Here is a 21,921-nt window from a genome sequence, read left to right on the forward strand (position 1 = left end):
CCTGTTTCTCTGTCCCTCTCTCCCTCCCTCCCTCCCTCAGTCCTCCAGTCTCAGTCTTCCGCCTTTTCTCGTCCTCTCTCTCTCTCTCTCTCTCTAAGCTGTCCTGGTTCTCCAGATTTTAGGCTTGTCATGACTAGTAGGAGGGTGGTGTGTCAGTGTTAATGTTTGACTAGAGGGATCGGAGAGCTGGTGCCATTGCAGTGCGTGGCTGTTTTGCAACACCAACTGCAGCACTTCTCGCCCCTTCTGCTTTTAGCATGTGGCTTTCACTAGGCGCCTGAAGGAAACTTCTGCATTTGCAAGCATACGCTGAGAAAACCGTGCAACAGCAATGGGTAAGTTTCATTTGCAGGATGCAAACTACTTTTCACACTTGGTATGTAGACTTTGAAGCCTGTGTGCGCGCCAGGGAGATGACAGTCGAACGGAGCTAACTGATTATTTGTTAGCATACAAGTGTGTACAAGTGCCTGATAAACTGGTAAGGATGGCTGATGGGACTACAATAACTGTAGAGTTATATCTTGTATATCTGTAGAATTGATATTTTGTGGTCAGGAATGGTTACTCTGTCTGTCTGTCTGTCTGTCTGTCTTGAGTGTAGGTGCTTATTGGTTTATCAGAAGTGCATGTATTGGTCTGGATACAGTTACACAGTATGTATGACAGTGAGTTATGTATGGGTGAGAGCTATGACCACTCTCCTTACCTCTTGTGCTGTTCCAGAGGGTGGGAGAACAGTGGAATGCCTGTCCAGAGGCTCTTTAGATTGCTGAAAACATCTCTTGTAGAGACTCGCAGTGTCCTAAATGCTGTATGACCACATTTATTGTGCCTGTTTGTTGGTGAATGAAAGCAGACAATATTGGCAGGTCTCTAAGTGGCTGTTGTGATATTTGTTTGTGATATTTGTGATAGAATATCCAGTTCTATGCCAGATCAGTGGTTCTTGCATAGTTTTTGCTTGCTGGGGCATGTGTTTCTTCAAGGTATTTTATGCGGCTGTTGAAGTCTAGTTTCTCTTAAGTAATCAAGTAATAAATTAACTCTTAAGTAATCATTCCCCCAGAGAGGCAACATGTAGCATCGTTGCACCAACTCATCAATGTTACATTCTTCTTTCATTAAAAGACGACTATAAATTCAGATTGCAAAACCTGTCAAGCATTTCTGCACCAGTAACATTAATTATTCTGACAAAAGGTAGATAGTGAATAGCCATCTACAAAGAACAATTCTTCTGAAGGGTTAACATGACATTTTAAGGGCTCCTCTTTCAGGGAACAACAGGAAAAGATGTTTTTTTTTAGTTTTTGTTTTGCTTAAGTTGCATTCTAAAGATGTTTGCCCTCTAGTGACTTTGTGCACTTTAACTGATGACCCCCTGATCTGTCCCCTCTCTCTGCTTCTGTCCACGACCTGGCGTTCTCTCTCCCAAGAGGTCCTGGTGCTGATCGACTTCGAGGGGGTGATGGCAGACGAGATGACGGTGCGAGCGGGAGACGTGGTAAAGAACGTCACCAAGGGCCAGCAGGACGGCTGGCTGGAGGGAGAACTGGGGGGGAAGAGAGGGATCTTCCCCGCCAACTTTGTCAAGGTCTCACCTTCCATGTTTCTATTGGATTGCATGCATTATGTCCATATAGGACTTCCGTCCAGGTCAACCAAGGGCAACATGACTGAGGGAAGCGCTCAGTATTTGTATGTATGTGCAATACTTCCCTTGTGTTTATTTGGGGTTTCTCGCTTTTTCACACAGGAAGTGCCAGTGTACTTAATAGGAGACAGTAACAGGCAGCCAAGAAGCATGAGGAAATGTGAGTCACTCTGTCTCTAACTCTAGCCGTTTGCTCAATCTCTATATAAAGCCACAGTTGTTGAGTTTGCCATTGTCTGTGACAATATTAGATGTGGCTGACCTGCCCGTCCCTGTCCTGCAAACACTGCTCCTCTGATGTGGTGTGGTGTGTTGGTGTTGGTGTTTGGGTTTGTGGTGCAGGCCAAAAATAGCCTCTGTGTACTCTGACACAGCAACATGTACACAAACAACCAATTAATGAGAGGCTCTGTCAGGCCTCATGGTCCACTGCACTTGTTTGTTGACACCAAATGGTCGTATATTTGTGGCAGGTGGTGCAGGCACTCATTTCCTGACTTCATGGCAAACTAAATATGCTTTTAAATGTGTTCTCCTTTCTCTAGCCATGTATTAGTTACACAGGGTAGAAATAGTGTATCGGCTTGCGGCCAACTATTGAGATGAGCAATCTAAATACTCTTTATTTTAACTTCACAAAATTTGCCATTCCTGTTTTGTAGTCACTTCTTGACAAGCGGAATTATTTCAAAACTTATTTTGTTTACATTTTTTTACTTACAGCGAGAATGGTAAAGGCACCCTCTAGAAAATGCGAGGTCGCATTTTCATATGCTCCACTGCATGAGGATGAACTTGAGCTGGTTGCCGGGGAGACCGTTGAAGTGCTCAGAGAGGTAAAATCTGCTATTTAGTTAGTTTGGGCCTTACTCCCATTTCACTTCAGATAACCTGTACACAAAACAACCTAGGATCTGTGTTGGTCCACATTCAATTGAGTTGCATTTTCTTCATTTATGTAGCCCCACTAATGCTGAACACTGTCTCAAGGCTCTGTCTAAAACACAAGGCCTGAAGCCCCTAAAGACATTACAATGGCAACAGTGGAGAGGAAAAACTCTCTTTTAACAGGAAGAAACCTTGAGTAGCTGATATTTGTCCTACTGTGTTCTCTGGCTTCCTGTACGAAAGTAGCTGCTACCATGTAAATTCCTATGTTTTGTGTTCCATCTTAAATGCTCTGTTTTGTCTGGGCTTTGGCATCTGGGAGAACCTGTTTTCACAGTACAGCTGCTCTCTAAAGTGGCATATTCCTGTCAGCATAGTAATCATACACACTCATGCGTTCAGCATGGCTTGAGGGGGTGACAAAGAAAAGGGTGTACTCAATTTGCTGTTGTTATAGTTGACTGCTATTGTTTCTGTCTTTCTGTCGTCATTGTTTGTACATTACTCTGTTTCTTTCTTTCTTTCCACTGATATTCTTTTGTTTTTTAATTCTCAGATTGAGGATGGCTGGTGGATGGGAAAGAAAAATGGCAAAATTGGAGCGTTCCCATCAAATTTTGTCAAAGAGATTTTTGTCGCTCCAAAAGGTAAGGCCAAACAGTCTTAAAAGGTGTGATATCAGACTCACATATACTCCAAAGAGAACAGCACATGACCAGCTAAACATGTTATTTTTGTTAGCATAAAGTAGCATACCTTGAAGAACAATACCACAAGACCTACACCATCATCTTAGATCTTACAGACAAATTCCAGCACAACAGAGCAAAATTCATGCAGATTACAGAATACATACCGTAAATACAATTACATTTTGTGGGACCACAAATTATATTTAAGTTGGACATAAAATAAAAGAACAAGCACACCTCAATAAAATAGGCCGCTCATAACACAAAAACATTAAGCAACTTCCTGTTGGACTCAGTGAATGACCTCACCATGAAGGCCACTTCATAAGTCTCTTTGTGGACCTCTGTAACATCCTATAGATGCCAAGATGACTGAGGGGAAAGCCCGGCCCAAACTCTCTGACGCCGTATTCAACAACAAAGAGGTCGGGTGAGATTAGGAAATTAGTTCATTCTTTCTGTTGTTCTGGTGAAAGGAACAGAGGCCAGTGAGTTATGCTGATGTTTCTATTCTTACTCTCTTGTGTTCACAGACACAGCACCAGAGGACAACTAGTGTACGCAGAAAATCAGTCAAAGGTGTGTGTGTGTGTGTGTGTGTGTGTGTTTGTGTGTGTGTGTGTGTGTGTGTGTGTGTGTGTGTGTGTGTGTGTGTGTGTGTGTGTGTGTGTGTGTGTGCGTGTGTGTGTGTCTGTGTGTGTCTGTGTGTGTGTGTGTGTGTGTGTGTGTGTGTGTGTGTGTGTGTGTGTGTGTGTGTGTGTGTGTGTGTGTGTGTCTGTGTGTGTGTGTGTCTGTGTGTGTGAAAGAGAGATGCTGAGAGAGAGGTCATATTTTCAGACCCCAAAAAAACAACCAAACAATGCCAGTTACGCTAGTTTCCAACATTGGGGATATTTACCCAAAACTCCTGATACCAAAATGCACCACACAAGAAGTCTAATGAGACAGCAGTTTCCCTAATAAAGTATTACAAAGGTTTTATACCTTTCATTACGAGGGCATCTGAGTCACGACTTTTACACCATCTAGTCACTTAAGTATCTGTTCCACCTGTCTGTCACTCAACAGCTCAATCTATTTTAGGATAATAACACCCATGCACCAATTATGTGCATAGTTTATGTGTCAAGGGCTCACTGAACCTTGTCCCAGAGCCTGAACTTCTTAAGGTGTGGCCACTCACAGCTGATGCCAGTAAATGTCTGCGCTGATGCCAGTTAATCAGGTTTTTAATCTCACACTCCTGTGGACAGAGCAGAAATATTCCTGGCACGAGGAACGAGGCTTCTGATAAATGATAAATGCTCCGCCGTGTGACTTCAGTGACTACTGATCAAGCTATTAAACATGAACAAAAATGTTCCATTAGCTATAAGTGATATGCTAATCACTTAGCTAAATATTAGCTATTAAATATTATTCTTCATACATTTTTTTTACATAATTGTCAACTATGCCTGACTGACCCTATAACTAACTTGATCATAGCCTGACGCTGAGCTGAAATATGAGCCTAACTAAATGTAAACAGTAATTATTGTGTCTGATGGCTCATAAAATTGAAGCAGGGTGTGCCTTGGGGTTAAACCGGATCACAGGAAACACAGGTTGCAATCCATTAATCGAGATATCGTGCTTGTGGTTGGAGGTGAACCTCAGTTTCCTCAGTTTGGAGCAGGTCCTGTTTCTGTGGCCTGAACGACTGAGATAATTTATCTTTCATTGTGCCAACACAGAAAAGGAACGATGCCAGGTCATGTTTGACTACGTAGCCCTAACTGAGGATGAGTTGGAGATGAAGAAAGGAAACATTGTCACCATCATCTCCAAGGTCTGGACCTGTCTGTATATGCATATTGTGAAGCTTTGAATAGGAAAGAACTCACTAGATTACCTCAGTGGAGACACATCATCTTGCTGTGCCGTAAAACCCTCTAATCTCTGTTTTGTGTAATGGAATTCCTTGTGACGCAGTTAAGCAAACCTGTGAAACTTGTTGAAGGACTCATAAAAAAGGAGGCTCCATGAAATGACGTACTTCACGCCGTTTTCAAAATGACTTGATCAGGTTCAAAGTCCAAATCAAGTCACTTATCAAGGAGGAAAGATTGGCCCCGGTTAACTCTGATATCACTCTCATCATCGAATGAGAGAGTTTCCCCTGCGTGCAGCCGCCAACCAGTCATGGTTCATTCCCCTCTTCCTCTTGTTTGGATAGCCTGTCCCTGGCTGAGTTAGAGAGGCTCCTTTGTGTTTTCTAGTGCTTTATGGTGCTTTTTTGTTTCTCTCTCTCTCACACACACACACGCAAACACTCACAAACACACACATCCATTTCCTCTTCCTCCTAGGAAACTGAAGATGAGGGCTGGTGGGAAGGGGAGCTGGACGGACGGCGGGGCTTTTTCCCTGACAACTTTGTCATGGTGATTCCAGCGGACGCCCTCCAAGTGAGTGTGACGGGCAGAGTGTGATGGCGTGTTTTTCAGGAATAGCTGGGGCTGTTTGTGAGAGACGGGGGGGAAACTTCCTTGTCGTCCACATTCCAGCAGGGTGATACCACGACAGAGCGGTCAGTCACTGACTGACCGTAGGCTCTGGAGGTCACTACTGCTGGCCTGTGGAGGTAAGAAGCCCACTCTGGGAGCAAATCTCTGTAAATCTCTTTTTTTCTCACGTTTTTATGATATATTTGGACCTGTGGTGCTGTTATTTTGAGCTTGTGTTGTGTTGGAGAAGAAGTGACTCAACAGGGCTGGAGTCAGTTACTTTTGGAAAGTTTGTGTGTGTGTGTGTGTGTGGTGGTGGGTATGGGATGGAGGGGTGTGTGTGTGTTTCTGTGTCTTTGTTTGCTTTGTTGAAGAGAATGTGTTACATTTTGATCTTCTTTTAGGCTGGTCTTACAAGCAAGCCTCCAGCCCGACAGCCCTCAGTGTCAGGTTAGTAATGTTTCCTGTTTACGTTTACCTTTCCTGTCTGTCTAAGCATATGTTAGTATTAAGGGATGTCCCTCAGGTGGTTAAGTAAGCAGTCATTAGCTAAGGGGACTGTAAGTGTCGAATTAGAGATGACACTTGTTTTTACCTTTTTGCAAAATTTAACCTTACCAATGTCATTATGTTTTAAAAACTTTACTACCAAATTGGTGACAAAAATCGATGAAAGTAAGCATGGACAAAGTTCATGATTAGGGAGTTTATTTGAGCCAGGGTAGGTTATGTTTATGATCACACTGAAATACTGAGATAACACAACTATTGTAGATATGCATGCTTGATTTTTTACTAAAGCCTCAAGCAGTTTTCTTTTCCAAACCAAATATTTAACAAACAAATATTGCCTGTTAAAAAAGGCAATTTCATCAGTTTAAAGGGAAAATATACTGCATCTTGAGTCGTGTGTCACCGTGCCAGAGGGATTTGAATAATGATGTGTGCAGTCGCGTACCCAAGCAAGTCCTCTTGCATTTGTAAGAGGATGTGTTCTTCTAATCAGCATCTAGCACATTTAAGACAGGATGTGGTTCTCAGCTCTCTCTCATGTTTTTTTTTCATGAAAAATGTCTTTGAAGTAACTCCTGTTGTTTCAGTGAACTAGTTTCCAATGCTAAGATGCATTAAGATTGCAGACAGCAGGTGATTTCTCTCTACAAAGACAATGAGGTGTTATGCTATCAATATGTTTAGTTCCTAATTTAAATGACCTTGTAGTTAATACAATAATAGAATCTTGGCTGGTGTGTACAGGTCATACCAGTGACACAACATATATACAGTGCCAAGAATTCTACCTTTTCGGGGCAGGAAATCGTAGGCTGTGCCAAGAGTCATGTGACCAGGGAGAGGAAGTTTGAGGCAACTAAGATGCCTGTCTGCTTTCCCCCACAAAGTATCGCTTCTGCAGAAGCTTTCCCGCGATTATCAGAATCAAAAGAGATTCAAATCAAGTCAATAGCTATCACTTCTTTTCGGCACACGAGGTAGGATGCAGAATGATTTCTTTCTTTCCTCCCTCCCTCCCCCCACCCCCCTCTCTCTCTCTCTCTTTCTCTCTCTCTCTCTCTCTCTCTCTCTCTCTCTCTCTCTCTGAGTTTGTTGCTTTGTCTTGAGGACATAAATTCCTCTTTAGGGGCATGTTATGAAAAATATGGGGCTGACTATCTGTCTCATGACTCCAATTTAAAGTGCTCTTGAGAGAGTGGGATTTACTCCGAGCAGATTCTCAACTATTCTAAAAGAATCAGCATATTGTTTCAGGTTGAAATATTTCTCACTGTTTTATTTCACTAGTCAAACCAGCAATGGACAAGAACACACCTGATTCCACCCCAAAGACAGAGTCAAAAGGTAAGGCAAATATTGTACGTTCACAGCAACAATCATTTTAAATAAGTGAAACTAGAAATACAGCATCAAAATGAAAAGCATAAACAGCCATGGAACGGTAATGGAAGTGATCAAATAATCATCTCTGTCCAGGCAACCAGGCTTCTCTCAGTCTCTTCAGCCTGTGGAACATCTAATAAATAGTTTATGGCAGAAATGTATTGTGCGGACTCAGCAGGTTTCATTCGTGTAAGCTGCAGCTATCAGCTCTTGCCTTGAAGATATGTTCTGATTCGCCTCACAGATGACAAGGCTGACATGAAGGACATGAGAAGCGAACCTCCCGCCAAAATCAAGCTTCCTGGACTCCCAGTCCTACCTGGACGCAGAGCGCCACCACCGCCGGTGAAGGAGAAGCCCCATCACTTTACGCCCAAGTACGTGAGCTCCTAAACGCTTCACACATAGAATTTATATTTATTACCTTGGTGGGATGGCCATATATCTGTCCTGCGTACATCCATGTAGATCCTCAAGCCGGCTTTTTCCTTCCATACACAAGAAGTGTTTTCTGTGTGATTTGGGCAGTGCATTAGGTGAGTGCTGAGGGGGGTGTTGTTGAACTCCGTGGTTGAAATCTGTGTTGCCATGGCAGTTGAGTTCTTCCAGAGGGTCGGTTGGTTTTTCTGTGAGGTGGATTCCAGAGTGCCGGCTTCTTTAGCGGAGAGATGGAAACTTCATGAGTCACCGTGGGACCAAAACAAACGCCCGCTCTGCGTTTCCTGTTCCCAGAGAGACAGAGAGACAGAGACAGAGAGAGAGAGAGAGAGAAAGAGAGAGAGAGAGAGAGAGTGAGAGAGAGAGAGAAAGAAAGAAAGAGAGAGAGAGAGAGAGAGAGAGAGAGAGAGAGTACATAACCCTGGGAAAAATACAAAGAGCTCTGTCTCCAGTCAGGATGAGAGCTAGAGTTACAAATAAGAGGAGTGTATCTAACCACATAAACCACATGTACTGTTGCAATCAACCTTTATTGCCATTGACCAAGCAGCTTTTTATAAATGCTTGGTTGCATAAGTGTGAAACTCTTGTGGTCAGGATGTCTGAACCACAGAAATGCACACATAAGTTGCCTTCCTGCCTTTACCTTCAGCCTTAAAAATGACCTGCTGTAATTTCACTTTTACGTCCTATACGCTATATGCGTATGAGAATATGAATATGAATTATTCCATGCACATTATTGGACTGACCTGCACTGCACTATACTAGTACTATTCTCAGTTGTGGGACAGCAGTATAAGGGCCCCGTAGTTTTGGCGCTCCAAACAGACATGCAGTGTTTTCCACCTCTGAATCACAGGACAGTTGCTCACTCCGGGTGCAGTCACTGCAGGTCAGAGCTCAACCGTGGGAGTAGATATGAAACTACTGGTTCAGTGGTTTTTTGTTGTTGTTTGTTAGTTTGTTTGTTCCTGTTCCTGTGATTGTGTTTCACCAGCACGTACAGTATGTGTGAAATTTGTGGTAATTCCTCGTCACACTTTCTTTGGTGATTTCATTTAATTTCTTTTTTTAAGATCTAATGGCCTATTTTGGATGCCGTTCACACATCACAGTAATTTACAAGTTAGGCGAACAAATATTTGCAAAATAGGCAAAAAAGAGATTCATCTTTTCATCTGTAGAGCACACAGAAGCCATATAAAGCCTTGTGGGAAATGTCGGCAACCTTCTGAATGATTTTGATGTTGTGGACTCTATTTAGACAACTGTAAGAACATACTGTAGAAACTAAAGGACACAGATTAGTCACAGGTCTGGGTATTTTCAACAGGAAATTGCCTTGGATGGCAATAAGGGCAACAGTAGTATTTAATGGAGGGCCCCCCACCTGCTGTGACAATGCAGTATTTACAGTATGTACAGGACATACCAAATGATACAGTCACCCAACATGGCACTCATAAGGATGACAACAGAGCTTTCTCTTCAGCCTTCAGTATTACCCACGCAGATGTCATTATTTTTCTGTCTACATTTTAAATGTCGTTAAGGATATGAGGTATCACACCCGTTTAAAGGGTGGGAAAACAGCATCTCTACAGGAATAGATGTCCTTAGACGGGCTCTGCGCTAATTTTCCCATTTCCATTCAGTTGTGGTCATGATTTGTGTTCATTCCACTCAAACACAGTACTTTTCCTCCTCGACAGGATCAACGGCGAGCAGCCTACTGCTCCTCCACAGAGCACAGAGCAAGAAAAAGAGGGCGATGAGTTTGATGGAGTAGACGTGTCTTCGGAAAAGCTGAGCCACCCCACTGTCAACAGAGCCAAACCACCCCCGAGGAGGCCACCCTCCACGCTCGCCATCCACGTAAGAGACAAACACAGACACACACACACACACACACACACCACTGTACCTCTCGCCATCCACGTAAGAGACAAACACAGGCACACACACACACACACAAACACACACACACACACACACACACCACTGTACCTCTCGCCATCCACGTAAGAGACAAACACAGGCACACACACACAGACACACCACTGTACCTCACGGCTAGATGTTTTACGCAGATGTAGAGACTTTTCTATGCTCAGTCAATAGACTCAACAGGAGAACCTGAGGATGTATGAAGTCTCTTATTGAAGAACTATTATAATTACTAATACTACTACTACCTCATTACTACTACTACTATGACTACTGCTACTATCTATACTACTACTGTTGCTGCTACTACTACACCTACTACTACGTCTAATACTAATACTACTACTGTTACTACTACTACTTCTACTGCTACTACTACTGCTACTACTACTACTACTGTTACTACTACTACTTCCACTCAGGGATTGATTAACCAACGGGCCTACCGGGCCCAGGCCCAGGGGCCCATGAGCTCAGGGGGCCCCTAAGCCAGAGCCTCTGCGTGAAGTCGCTGTTATGTATCTCTGTTTTGTGGTTGAAAAAGGTGTATTTTATTAATTTGCTAATGGCTGACCTGTGCTGTGTTAGAAAATGTGAATGTGTATAGATTTTTCCGAACATTTGAAGGTCAAAGAGTCGCTAGTTTAATGCGACAGTGATCAAGGACAATTAATTTTTTGGACTACAAAAGATCCCTTATGCAATATATTCCTTTAAAATGGCAAACTTCTCTCTGTCATGGTTTCCATAATCATTAGGGGGAAATCGTCAGTAGCAATCTACAACACAATTATATGCTTATCGTGCATACACTATAGAAACTATTAAAAAGCCGATTCAATTAAATGAATAATCTCTTATTTAATTAGTTATTTTTGTCATATACAGATATGCAATGATGATTGCTGGGTAATATGTATCTTGTTCGCCAATGTCAAGTCTCTATTTGATCATGTGACGAGACGATACGATATAGCTCGTTTTGGCGCAGAATCTGAACGTCAAGACCTACAAGCTGACTGAGCACAGTACGGTACACTTGCCGAACGACGCCTTTCAAACATAAAAGTGGTAATGCATGATTTGCTCTTTCAATGGACAGGATAGCCAGCCCATTCAGCCTCTCCTGCCCCATGCTGCTCAGGTAGGTCTTAATCAGTTTCAATTCGGAAAAGAATCACTCGGCTGTTGCCCTGTCACATGTAATGTCAGAAACAATAGCAGGGCAGTGCACCGAAGGTGGATGTTACGGAGTAAACTTTGACCTGTTTACTTTCCCAATACAATAGCCAAAGTATCTAATTCGACCGTTAAATCCAACACATTGTTGGTAAAATATATATATATACGCCTAATGGTGTTTGTGTGTGGGTGTGCGTGTTTTGCGAGCGCACAATTATTTTTTTCGCGAAGGGGGGGGGGGGTTAACATGTCCAGGCCCAGGGGCCCGTGGTTTCTTAATCCGTCCATGCTTCTACTACTGCTACTACTGGTGCAACTACTACTACTACTGCTGCTGCTGCTACTACTACTACTGCTACTGCTACTGCTTCTGCTTCTGCTACTACTACTACAGTGTCAAAGCTCATTAAGGGCACCGTTTCCTGTATCATGACACATCTCTGATATTTCACTGCTAATCCACTTCTCCAGGTTTTCACTGCATAGTGTCATAATGTCATGTCAGCTTGTGATAGCTGGGAGCTGAAATTATTGTTAGCAGCTAGAGAACAAGGCAGGAGTGCATTTGTGTGTGTGTGTGTGTGTGTGTCTATGTGTGTGTGTGTTTGAGGTGGTCATGACTTTGGTGTGTGTCGACAGACTGCAGAAGCTGACCAGGAGGACGGTGAGCCGTCACATGAGTCGGAGAAAAAGCCGCAATCACCTCCTAAGGTATGAGAAAACAAGTACATTCAAAGTCAGCCATGGAACATGACAACTGTTGAATGATCACACACACCCCACTGATATAACTGAACTTTCAGTTCCCGTTACAACGTAGTCTACAAATAATAACAGTGGCTTTTCTGAAGCAGTGGTTTGCAGATGATAAGAGATTACTCATGCTAATGTTTACAATGTTTACTATGTGGATTCTGAAATGAAATCAAAGCGTGCAGTATTTTCAGTCACTTCAAGTCCTTAAAGGCACATTATGCAGGCTTTTAATATTTTCTGAGGTATGTGTTTTTGTAGGTTACTAGCTTTTGGAACATCCTTAAAGCAATGTTAATGGCATACTGTATGTAAGGTGACGTGAAGAACAGGTAAACACAGCTGGTGTTTTAACTAGCTGTCCTGGCTATTTACTATGCAGATTTGTGATCGGGGCCTGAAACATCGCATTCTTAAAAATGTAAGAACAGCTTTTACAGCACTACATCGCCTAATGTGTTTGTGTGTGCTTGCAAGGCTAGACTGTGGCCTGTTTTAGCTATATGTGTTTGTCTGTTTGCAAGGCTAGCCTGTGGCCTGTTTTGGCTATATGTGTTTGCAAGGCTAGCCTGTGGGCTGTTTTAGCTGTATGTGTTTGTCTGTTTGCAAGGCTAGCCTGTATGCTGTTTTAGCTAATTCACTTGCTAGTAATTAGTCCTAGGTCATATGTTCCCAGGGTCCTATGTTCCCCAGATTTAGATTGTACATGATGGGAACATGAAAAAGGTTCCTATGTTCCCAGGGTCCTATGTGTCCCAGCTCTACTAATGCACTTCCCCAGGGTTCTGTGTTCCCCAGTTCCATATAGCATATAATGGGAGAACCTGAAAAAGATTCCCCCCAGGTCTATATTGACATGGGCTTTTGTGGGAATTAAATTCATTCAAATGGGTTTTTCTGATCTAATTGTGTTCTGGTGTTTCTGTTTCTCTTGCTGCATGGCTCTCAATATAATACGCCTACACTAGAGGGAACTTATCAACTGGTTGGAAAAAAAAACAAAAAAAACAATACAAATATGAGGTGTGCATGTGCAAGAGCACACATAGAATGCTGGGAGCATAGATATGCTCTCTAAACTCCTAGCCCTGTCTTCAGGTTACTGAGAACCGGTTGCCATCCCCTGGAAAGACGGAACATCCCCCCAAGCCGTTACCATCACCTCCACAGCCACAGCCACTGGTTCTCCCAAAGGTCCTGCCTGACCTGAAGCCTGTAGTGGCCCAGGAGAAGAGCTCATCTCTGGATGATTTGCTGGCGGAGGTCCAGGAGCTGAGGATGGCCCTGAATCAGTTCAAGACCCGTCATGAGTGAGTCAAGGCTAGCTTTACCATTCTACTGAAACAGTTTCATATTAGTGATGTTATATATGTGTGTATATGTGTGTGTGTGTGTGTGTGTGTGTGTGTGTGTGTGTGTGTGTGTGTGTGTGTGTGTGTGTGTGTGTATATACACACACATATAACTGCAACTTTACCCAAATACCACATTGATAATATAATGTGCCCTAGCAATGTTGACATCATTAGGCCTATGTCATAAATATACTGTAGTGTTCCAATGTGCCCTCTTTGTGAACACACACTCACACTTACATAGTAAAATATATCTAGAAGTATTTGGTGGAATAACAACCTGATACATATCATGCTGAGTGAGTGTATAATATACCCCACTGGAGCACATATGGTATGCATTCACAGGACATAGAAAGGAAAACGTTTAACTCATGTTAACATATATCTCCTTATGTTTTTCTTTAAGAAATGACATTAAAGAGCTGAAAGATGAACTGAGAGAGGAGAGAAGCAAGCGCACAAAAGTAGAGGTGAGTTATGTTCAGAATCCAGTATCAAACATTATGAAAACACATACACCAACGTCTAGCAGATGAGGATGTTCATCGGTTGAAACAAATTAATCCTCTCATTTCTCCAATCATCCTGTCATTGATTTTGAAGTGGGTTATATAAAGTAGTAATAGCATCATGCAGATGTATGTGATTTGCCACTGCAACTGGAACTAAATGCTCTCAGAAAGCTGTCACATTAGCCTAGCCTGTCTGCGGAAGTTACTGTCGGCTACATGACATCATTCAAAATAGTTAAAAAATTACTGGGTGGGATTTTCTAACAGTAAGATGGAATGGGATACAACAGAAAAAGTATCAGTATTCTGTTTCATTAGACAATTCATCCCTTTTCCCTTTTCCAAGAGTCCTCGAGTGTGTCTTTGAGCTGTGTGTGTTTTTATTCTTAATGCTGCCACAGTTCAATGGTTTTGTTGCTTAGTTGCTCAGCATGGTTTGGCAAATGACACACACTGGCTTTGGATGGAAGCTATCACTGGAAATAAGATGAAATTAAATATAAGATGGGTCGTGGGCCTAATTACGAGTAAATGGGCGATGTTCTTTTCATCCAGTTCTACTTTACAGCTTCTGTTAGACTACACATTGCCTAGAATACATCACACACGCATTTGTACATTTGTAACTTCCCATTTCTCTGCATATACCATCAATCATCCGTTCATTCTATTAATCGGAACCCAATTAGTGCATCATAACCCTTCTATCTCTCTACCCAAGCAGATGGGTTCCCCCTTATTAGCTGGGTTCTGCTTAAGGTTACTTCCTGGATCCTGGATGCTTACTCTAGGGGATTCAGGCTCTGGGCTCTGTAAAGCGCCTAGAGACAATTTCAAATGCTATTGCCGCTATATAAATAAAATTGAATTGAATTGGTTCTTCGTTTAAATTTACACCATAAGCTGCTGGCTGTTCCGTTAAAAAGGGCATTCTGACTTGCTTGCTTTGAACACGTCACGACTGAACAATATGACAAATGAAGAGCATGCACATGACAATTATAAAAAGCAATCCCTTCGAGTGATTAATGTAACTGTATTCTCATTACCACCAGTTTACATTGTAACTGTTACTGTATCTGAATACTGTTCCTCATATTTTGTATTCTAAATACGTAACGCCGCCACATGTATTCTGTTACTCCCCAACACTGTTCGCATGTCAGCTGACTGATGCCCGGTGAAAGGTCACTCTGTCCCCTCGGTTTATCTCAGTTACAACTGATGTTTAGATGCTATCGTTACCGAGTGTGGCAAAGAATACATTTATGCAAGAAGACGTTTGGTTTTTACAAACATTACGTACTGTAGCATAAAGCATCCCTATTAGAAGAGGATTACTCTGACAGTAACCATCCATGCAGAGATAATATAGGAAATGTTATTTATAGTTAAATTGTTTAAAATGTTAAAATGCGTTGTTTATTTATTTCCTTTTTAATATTAATTGCTTAAAATTTGACATACGTCTTCTCTGATTACAGGAAGAGATACAGGCTTTGAAGAGTCGTCACTAGCAAGACTAGCAAGAAGCTAGTCACTCAGACACACTGGGCAGAGGACCTGAGAACACACACACACACACACACGCGCACACACACGCGTGCGCGCGCGCGCGTGCGTGCGCACAGGCAGGAACCTGACTGCTCTCAAGAGACCCTGAGATGCCCACACAATTACACACACACACACACACACACACACACACACACACACACACACACACACACAATTCTACTCCGACATGGCATGGCTACTGAGTAACAGGCACCCTCAGAGATCTTACTCCACAGAGGACTGAAGGTGTAATAGTATTGTACAAAAGAGATCAAATATATTTACTGATTAGTGCAGGGTGGTGAGGTTTAGAGGTATTTGCCTTAAATGTCTATGGCTGGTATTTTTAAGTGCTCTGTGGGAATGTTTTATACTTTCTATCTTGGGTCTTTTGTCTCCCTTGTGAATGAGTCTTTTGTTGCTCAGTTTAAGCTCTTTGTGAGGCCTGGTAGATCAAATATTTTCATAACCTTTCGATAAAGACCAAACATTTATCAAAGACGTAAAAATGATATGGCGGTAAAGGGCAATCGGGTGACATGATTGTTTTAAAATCCCAGATCCTTTCCCTATATGGTCTGATTGCAACTGACCCATGGTATAGCATATAGGATTTAGTTGGTTTAAAGAATTTTCTTTGCCAATGTTGTTTTGGCTATTTTGTACTAGTATTAAAAACTGTTTGTAAATTTGAAAGAAAAAAAAAGTTACTTATTGCATTTGTTGGGTATCGTTTTAGAGGACTTGTTTTACTGAGATGTCAAGATAAAACCAAGACAGACATTGATGATGATGTTTACTGAGGTTGTCCAATCTCAGGGATGACAAGGTGTTTTTTATTCATGAGTTACAATGGCTTCCCTCAATATATATGTAAGTGAGCTGAACATCTTTTGCAGTCTCTCTCCAGTGAATATATCTTTTGCAGTCTCTCTCCAGTGAATATATCTTTTGCAGTCTCTCCACTGAATATATCTTTTGCAGTCTCTCTCCACTGAATATATCTTTTGCAGGGTCTCCAGTGAATATATCTTGTGCAGTCTCTCTCCACTGAATATATCTTTTACAGTCTCTCTCCAGTGAATATATCTTTTGCACGGTCTCCAGTGAATATATCTTGTGCAGTCTCTCTCCAGTGAATATATCTTTTACAGTCTCTCTCCAGTGAATATATCTTTTGCAGGGTCTCCAGTGAATATATCTTTTGCAGTACTCTCTCCAGTGAATATATCTTTTGCAGTCTCTCCACTGAATATATCTCTTGCGGTCTCTCTCCACTGAATATATCTGTTGCAGTACTCTCTCATTGCAGCAGAGGGCGACTGCTTTCCATTGATAGTTCAGTGACTGCAAATAGCCTTTTTATGAAGCATCTAACATGAAGTGAAACTGGCAGATCTCCACAGAGGAAGGGGAATATTCTATTATTGTAAGTAGTAATGACAAATGGCGCTTATACTCATAAGCAAAAGTGCTTAAGGTCTTTTCACTGAAAATGTGTCCTTCTGTTTGGACATTTAAATAAATGCAATTCAATTAATTAATCAAGGAGATAAAAAAACTCTCCACTAAATACCTGGACCAGCCAAACTTTAAACTCTAAGAAATTACCCAGAACTGAACTGATTAAAGAAAACACTGCAAAAACCATTACAATGTTTGCTTTTAAATATTCCAAAACCAAATTGACCACTTCCAGTTTTAACCAAATGATTCACTTGGTGCCAGATTAAAAATGCCCCCTCATTATGTCATACTGTGACTCACAACAACCATGGCAGCAATGTAAATATTTGGCATGTCTCTTCCTGGGCACTGGTGACACGTCTCTGGCGCGGGCCCCTCACAATACTGGATGAGGAACACATGTGGCCAACAGCTGCAGTGCATTAGGGTCCAATGGCTTCTGAATTCAGTACAAAGAGAAGAGGCTATTTTCCAAAAAGTGTGCTGAATGTATTATTGTGCCTAGTGGCTGTAGTTAGATGTTTATGGCTATAGGAGAGTGTTTGCTAATTTAATTAGTGTCAGATCAGTGTTGATGTTTGGTCAAGCGTGTAAAGGTTCAGTGTAAATGGGATGTATGACCCTCCATTCTGATCTTTCTTTTGCTGTAGAAATATGACAGACCTACCTTTCACGTTTGTGAAATCATAAATGTATAGATGGTTTATGACACAGTATGGCTATATACTGGACTAAATATATTCAGTATTTCACCAATATAGCCTTTGATGTTTTTCACCATGTTTGGTATGGAATGTGGTCCTGACTGGATTAGAAATGCAGGAAGCATTCGCTCTCTGAGAGAAAAGAGGAAATTCTTTCAAGCATTTTCAGGTTTCAATCTGTAAGCTGCGTGAATAACCTGGATTGTTCCTTCAGTCTTACTAAACACGCACGCGCGCACACACACACACACACACACACACACACACACACACACACACACACGGAGACTGGCAGAACCACACACAGGTGTCAGGTTGAGTAAGACCCACACGTGTGGCTGTGATGGAGCGGCTGAGAGGCGAAGAGAGTGTTTGCCATTTTAGGCCACGCTCCTATGTGCTGGGCTTTATTTTGTATTTTCGGTCATTCCCTTTGTTTCGACGCCAGCTTTCTTTTGTTCTTGAAATAAACGTGTGGAATTTTACACCTGACCACAATGAACCGTTTGAACCGGAGGAAGAGAAGACCCTGGAGGACATCTCTATAACCCTGGAGTGGGAGAGAGAGGAGGCCGCCGGGGCCGCCATGGTCCCGTTCCTTTAATAACTCTTAACACATGGCCCGTGTGCGTCGTGGATCATTGTGTTCACAGTTGTGCTCGTAAGCCAGGCCTGATTATAAAAATCTCAGATACGCCTGGAATTCCCAGCGTAGTGCATCTCGCCAGCATCTGTTAATCGTTACAGGCCAGCAGGATGCACAGGCACCAGCAAAATACACTCATCTGTCAATGAAGTCATTCTCACAAGAGAGGACATCGGCATGCTTGAAGTCCTCTGAGAGACGCTTGCATAAAGCTGTTGGATAGTCACACAGACGTGGCTCAGACGCGATCAGAGCGATGACTGGCCCAGACGTGGCCCAGACGTGGCCCAGACGCGATCATAGCGGCGACTGTCCTGTGCTGCGTTTGATTTGAGGACAATACAGAGCTTGTGACTGTAGTCAGGCGATCAAAACAACACACAGAAGTACAGTTCATACAGAAGAGGTGACACCAGGACGGTTTCATTCGTTTATTATTTCAATGCAATTCATTTCCCCTCTGGTTTGAATAGTCCCACAGCCTCCAGTCAACGTGGCCATTTCCGTTTCAAGTCTCGGATTTCTATTTTGAGCCCGGCAGTGGGAAAGGGGACTGAGGGGGCAGAGGCCTCCCATCTCATACTCCCTATCCAGAGGGAGGACACAGCCTTTATTCGCCGTTTTACTTCTCATAACAGACCCCAGACTTCAGCCACGGCACGAAAGTCAGTAAACCTGTCAAGTTAAAAATAGAACATTTTTCTAAGTTCTGACCTTAAGACACATCTGTGAAAATGATTGTTCATTTTGTACATACCATCATGAGTGCATAAGATGGCTTATAGAAGGATTTAGGAAAGACCAACTGTATTTTTGAATATGCATTGTGAATGTTATCAGGGAAATGTGATATATATATAATATGTTTTTCTCTCTTCAGCACACTCATGAAATCAGTTTTGTGCAAATATATCATTTCCGATACTAAGGTATAAAGTGATAATTTGACTATATGACACCATCTCAGGCCAGTTTAAATCATGCGGTTAGATGGTAGATTACCCCTGAATGGCATATGGCTACCATGTTGGTCCTCACAACATTTCAAGAGATTAGTACCCATCCTCTTCACATCCTGTGATCCTGTGCATTGTGAAAAGATGTGTGCCTGTGGTTTGACTAAGTGAGACTACGATAAAGATGCTCATTGCAAAGAGTGTCATCATCATATTGAACCTGATTTTCAAAACATACTGCATTACTCATGTACTCATTATGGAAGTGGAAAGTAACAGTTTATGTACAGATAGATACATTCATCCATCCATTGACGTTCTGGAGTTCTTGGCACCAATGATCTGTGAGAAAGAGACCTATAGACTACAGGCATTTTAGTCTACATCCAGAAATGGACATTAGAATGAGCACTATGGGAATGTCAAGAGATTTCCCCTCAGCATTGTCACCCTCAGGTATTGAGAGAGGTAACATTCTGAGGTCATGAAGCACCGAGAAGTGAGTCTCTGTGTTGGCACGCTTTTTTTCAAAATAAAAGTCAATGAAAGGTCCAGCAAATGAGATGTTAAACCAGCATCTCTGGTAACAGCACCGTTAGTCCTTCCATCCATGTCACTTGGCACCTGGTATAACTGTTTTTTCTCCAGAGCGTCTCTGGCGCCCCCGTGTGGCCGCGCGCGGCTAGTAGTAGTGCACTCGTCCGATGGTGCCCGTCCCGGTGCCCAGGATGTCGGGCTGGCCGTTCCTCCAGATCTCACGGATGATCCTCTCTCTCTCCTCCAGCCTCTGGGCGCGCTCCAGCTCCTCGGCCGACGTGAACACGTTCACGCTCAGAGTCCCGTCCGAATGGCTCGTGTGGTTGCTGGCGGGGATCTCAGTGGTGGGAAGCGGCAGGGCCATCTCCACGTCCCTCTCCACCCCCTCTTCCTCCACCTCCTCCTCATCCTCCTCCTCTTCATCACTGTCCTCGTCCTCCTCGTCCTCGCTGAAGTCCTTCAGCTGCTTCTTCTCCGGCGTGGGAGACGGGGTCTTGGTGCGTGGCTTACATGAGATGCGCACCACCAGGAGACAGAGGGTGAGCACCAGGCCAAAACAAACGCCAATCACGAAATACAGACCAAAGCTCTCCGGATTGTCTGCACAGAGAAGAAAGGCATGAAATTGATTGAGTGTTTTAGCCTGAATCATCACAACATTCATTCATTCATTCATTCATTCATTCTTTTATGAATAATAACAAGCATTGTGACTGCTATGAGGCTGCTGTTTTAAACCAGACTTTTGAAAGAAGACATTTTTCATGGTATGTAATCTGCATTCACAAAGAAAATGTGTAGAGGGTAATAGATTAAATTAGGTATAATAGGTCAATTAGATTTGTCTGAAGCTTGAAGGCTGACATGTTGACATACTTTTGATATGAGCGTAGGCAGCAATGCTGTTGCTCAGCAGTGCCATGTCTGTCCTCTTGGCGTCCATCTTGGCTCTTTCTTTGTCACACCTGTGAAAACAGATCGACATGTTTTCAAACACAGCGCTGTGGTGCCGGTGACTCAGCTGGCAGTATCCCGCTGAGACATCTGACATGGCACAGAATGTTTGTGATGACTCTTAAAACTGCCCACATGAGCGCGCGCACACACACACACACACACACACACACACACACACACACACACACACACACACACACACACGGTCACTGCCTTTCTCTCTCTCTGTCTAGGCCTTTCCACAGGGCCACACATGGCACCCTCTCCCACTCTCTGCCCTGTGTACAGACTAACACCCGCCCTGCAACGATGACGTTAAATCGTTTTATGAGGCCGCAAACACGCCACACAAACATGTTCCCCCCTCCCTGAGCTTCACCCCCCTGCTGGCGACCTCACCACATGTCTATGTGTGTGTGTGTGTGGGGGGGGGGGGGGGGGGGGAGTCCTCCAAAGTGGGACAAAAGCACCACTGTATGGCCCCTGGAGCTGCAGTGTGGGCTGACAACACGTTCTGGCCAACACATGGCTGATCCATCTAAGGCCCAGCGAGGCTCCTTGGCTTAGGGTCAGGGGTTAGGGCACCCCGTGACCAATGAGGTCTGTTTGCTCAGCGGAGCCTCCAGATGCAAGGGGTGTTTAGTGCGAGGCGCCAAACCGGACAACAGCAGAGTGAAAATCGCGAGAGGAAACGTATGTACGCAAGAGAGGTTGAAAGGTCTGTTCAGGTGCACGTGAGAGAACAAGTTACCACACGAGGTTGAAAGACCATTAGTGGGCAAGAGAAAACAAGTCACTGTCCGTGAGAGATTGAATTATTATTGTGCACGATAGAGGATGTTATTGTGAGACAGAGGATGGGTTCCATCACGCGAGAAGGGATTGAGTTCCATGCAACAAAGATCCAGTCCTACACCAAGAGACAGAATACTACTATTATTATACTAAATTAATAAAAACAAGCAGTACTGATGTGTTCTATGTTTTCCTTGTCTGTCATTGTGAACATGCTTAGGTTGTGATTCCTAGGACTAGCATTGATCGACAGGTGTGTTTATCGGTCCATACAATCGTAGCTAAGCTTGATCAAGTTGGGGAGAAGAACCAACCCGAAATGTAATACTTGTGATGTCTGTTCTGACTTGGTTGATAGGCATTTTGCACTTGTACCACCAGGGTACTATCAATTACAAGTTATGGTTAGAAATTAACAAAATTCCCCCGTTTCAAACATGATGCAAGTAATGTTATGCTCTAGAAACAGTGCAGAATAATTGTGTGT

General features: G+C 43.0%; 2 protein-coding genes across 5 annotated transcripts in view; one reads left to right on the forward strand and one right to left on the reverse strand.

The window, feature by feature from the left end:
- Nucleotides 1–60: 60 nt before the first annotated feature.
- sh3d21 (SH3 domain containing 21) lies at nt 61–17,022 on the forward strand. 3 transcript variants are annotated; one of them, XM_031575719.2, is made up of 18 exons: nt 61–335; nt 1,440–1,597; nt 1,760–1,817; nt 2,381–2,493; nt 3,102–3,192; nt 3,598–3,662; nt 3,771–3,816; nt 4,974–5,068; nt 5,589–5,687; nt 6,131–6,176; nt 7,527–7,583; nt 7,867–7,999; nt 9,776–9,938; nt 11,832–11,903; nt 12,328–12,366; nt 13,044–13,255; nt 13,710–13,773; nt 15,300–17,022. In XM_031575719.2, exons 1-18 carry the CDS (start codon nt 332–334, stop codon nt 15,330–15,332), a joined length of 1,548 nt encoding a protein of 515 aa, XP_031431579.1. In that variant the 5' UTR covers nt 61–331; the 3' UTR covers nt 15,333–17,022. The 3 variants fall into 3 exon arrangements, with proteins under 3 accessions (XP_031431579.1, XP_012680433.2, XP_012680425.2); XM_012824971.3 differs by lacking the exon at nt 61–335 and adding an exon at nt 354–481; XM_012824979.3 differs by lacking the exon at nt 12,328–12,366 and having other exon boundaries at nt 62–335.
- Nucleotides 17,023–18,606: 1,584 nt separating this feature from the next.
- Nucleotides 18,607–21,921, reverse strand: part of eva1ba (eva-1 homolog Ba (C. elegans)) — a 15,204-nt gene continuing 11,889 nt past the window's right edge. For both annotated transcript variants that reach the window (XM_031575720.2, XM_012824990.3), the window contains exons 3-4: nt 20,559–20,647; nt 18,607–20,282 (exon numbers count right to left, since the gene is read on the reverse strand). In XM_031575720.2, the coding sequence (XP_031431580.1) occupies nt 19,828–20,282; nt 20,559–20,625 (522 nt within the window). In that variant the 5' untranslated portion in view covers nt 20,626–20,647 and the 3' untranslated portion in view covers nt 18,607–19,827. The remainder of the gene's footprint in view (nt 20,283–20,558; nt 20,648–21,921) is intronic.

The sequence above is a fragment of the Clupea harengus genome, chromosome 11, assembly GCF_900700415.2.
Source record: "Clupea harengus chromosome 11, Ch_v2.0.2, whole genome shotgun sequence".
NCBI classification, from domain to species: domain Eukaryota; kingdom Metazoa; phylum Chordata; class Actinopteri; order Clupeiformes; family Clupeidae; genus Clupea; species Clupea harengus.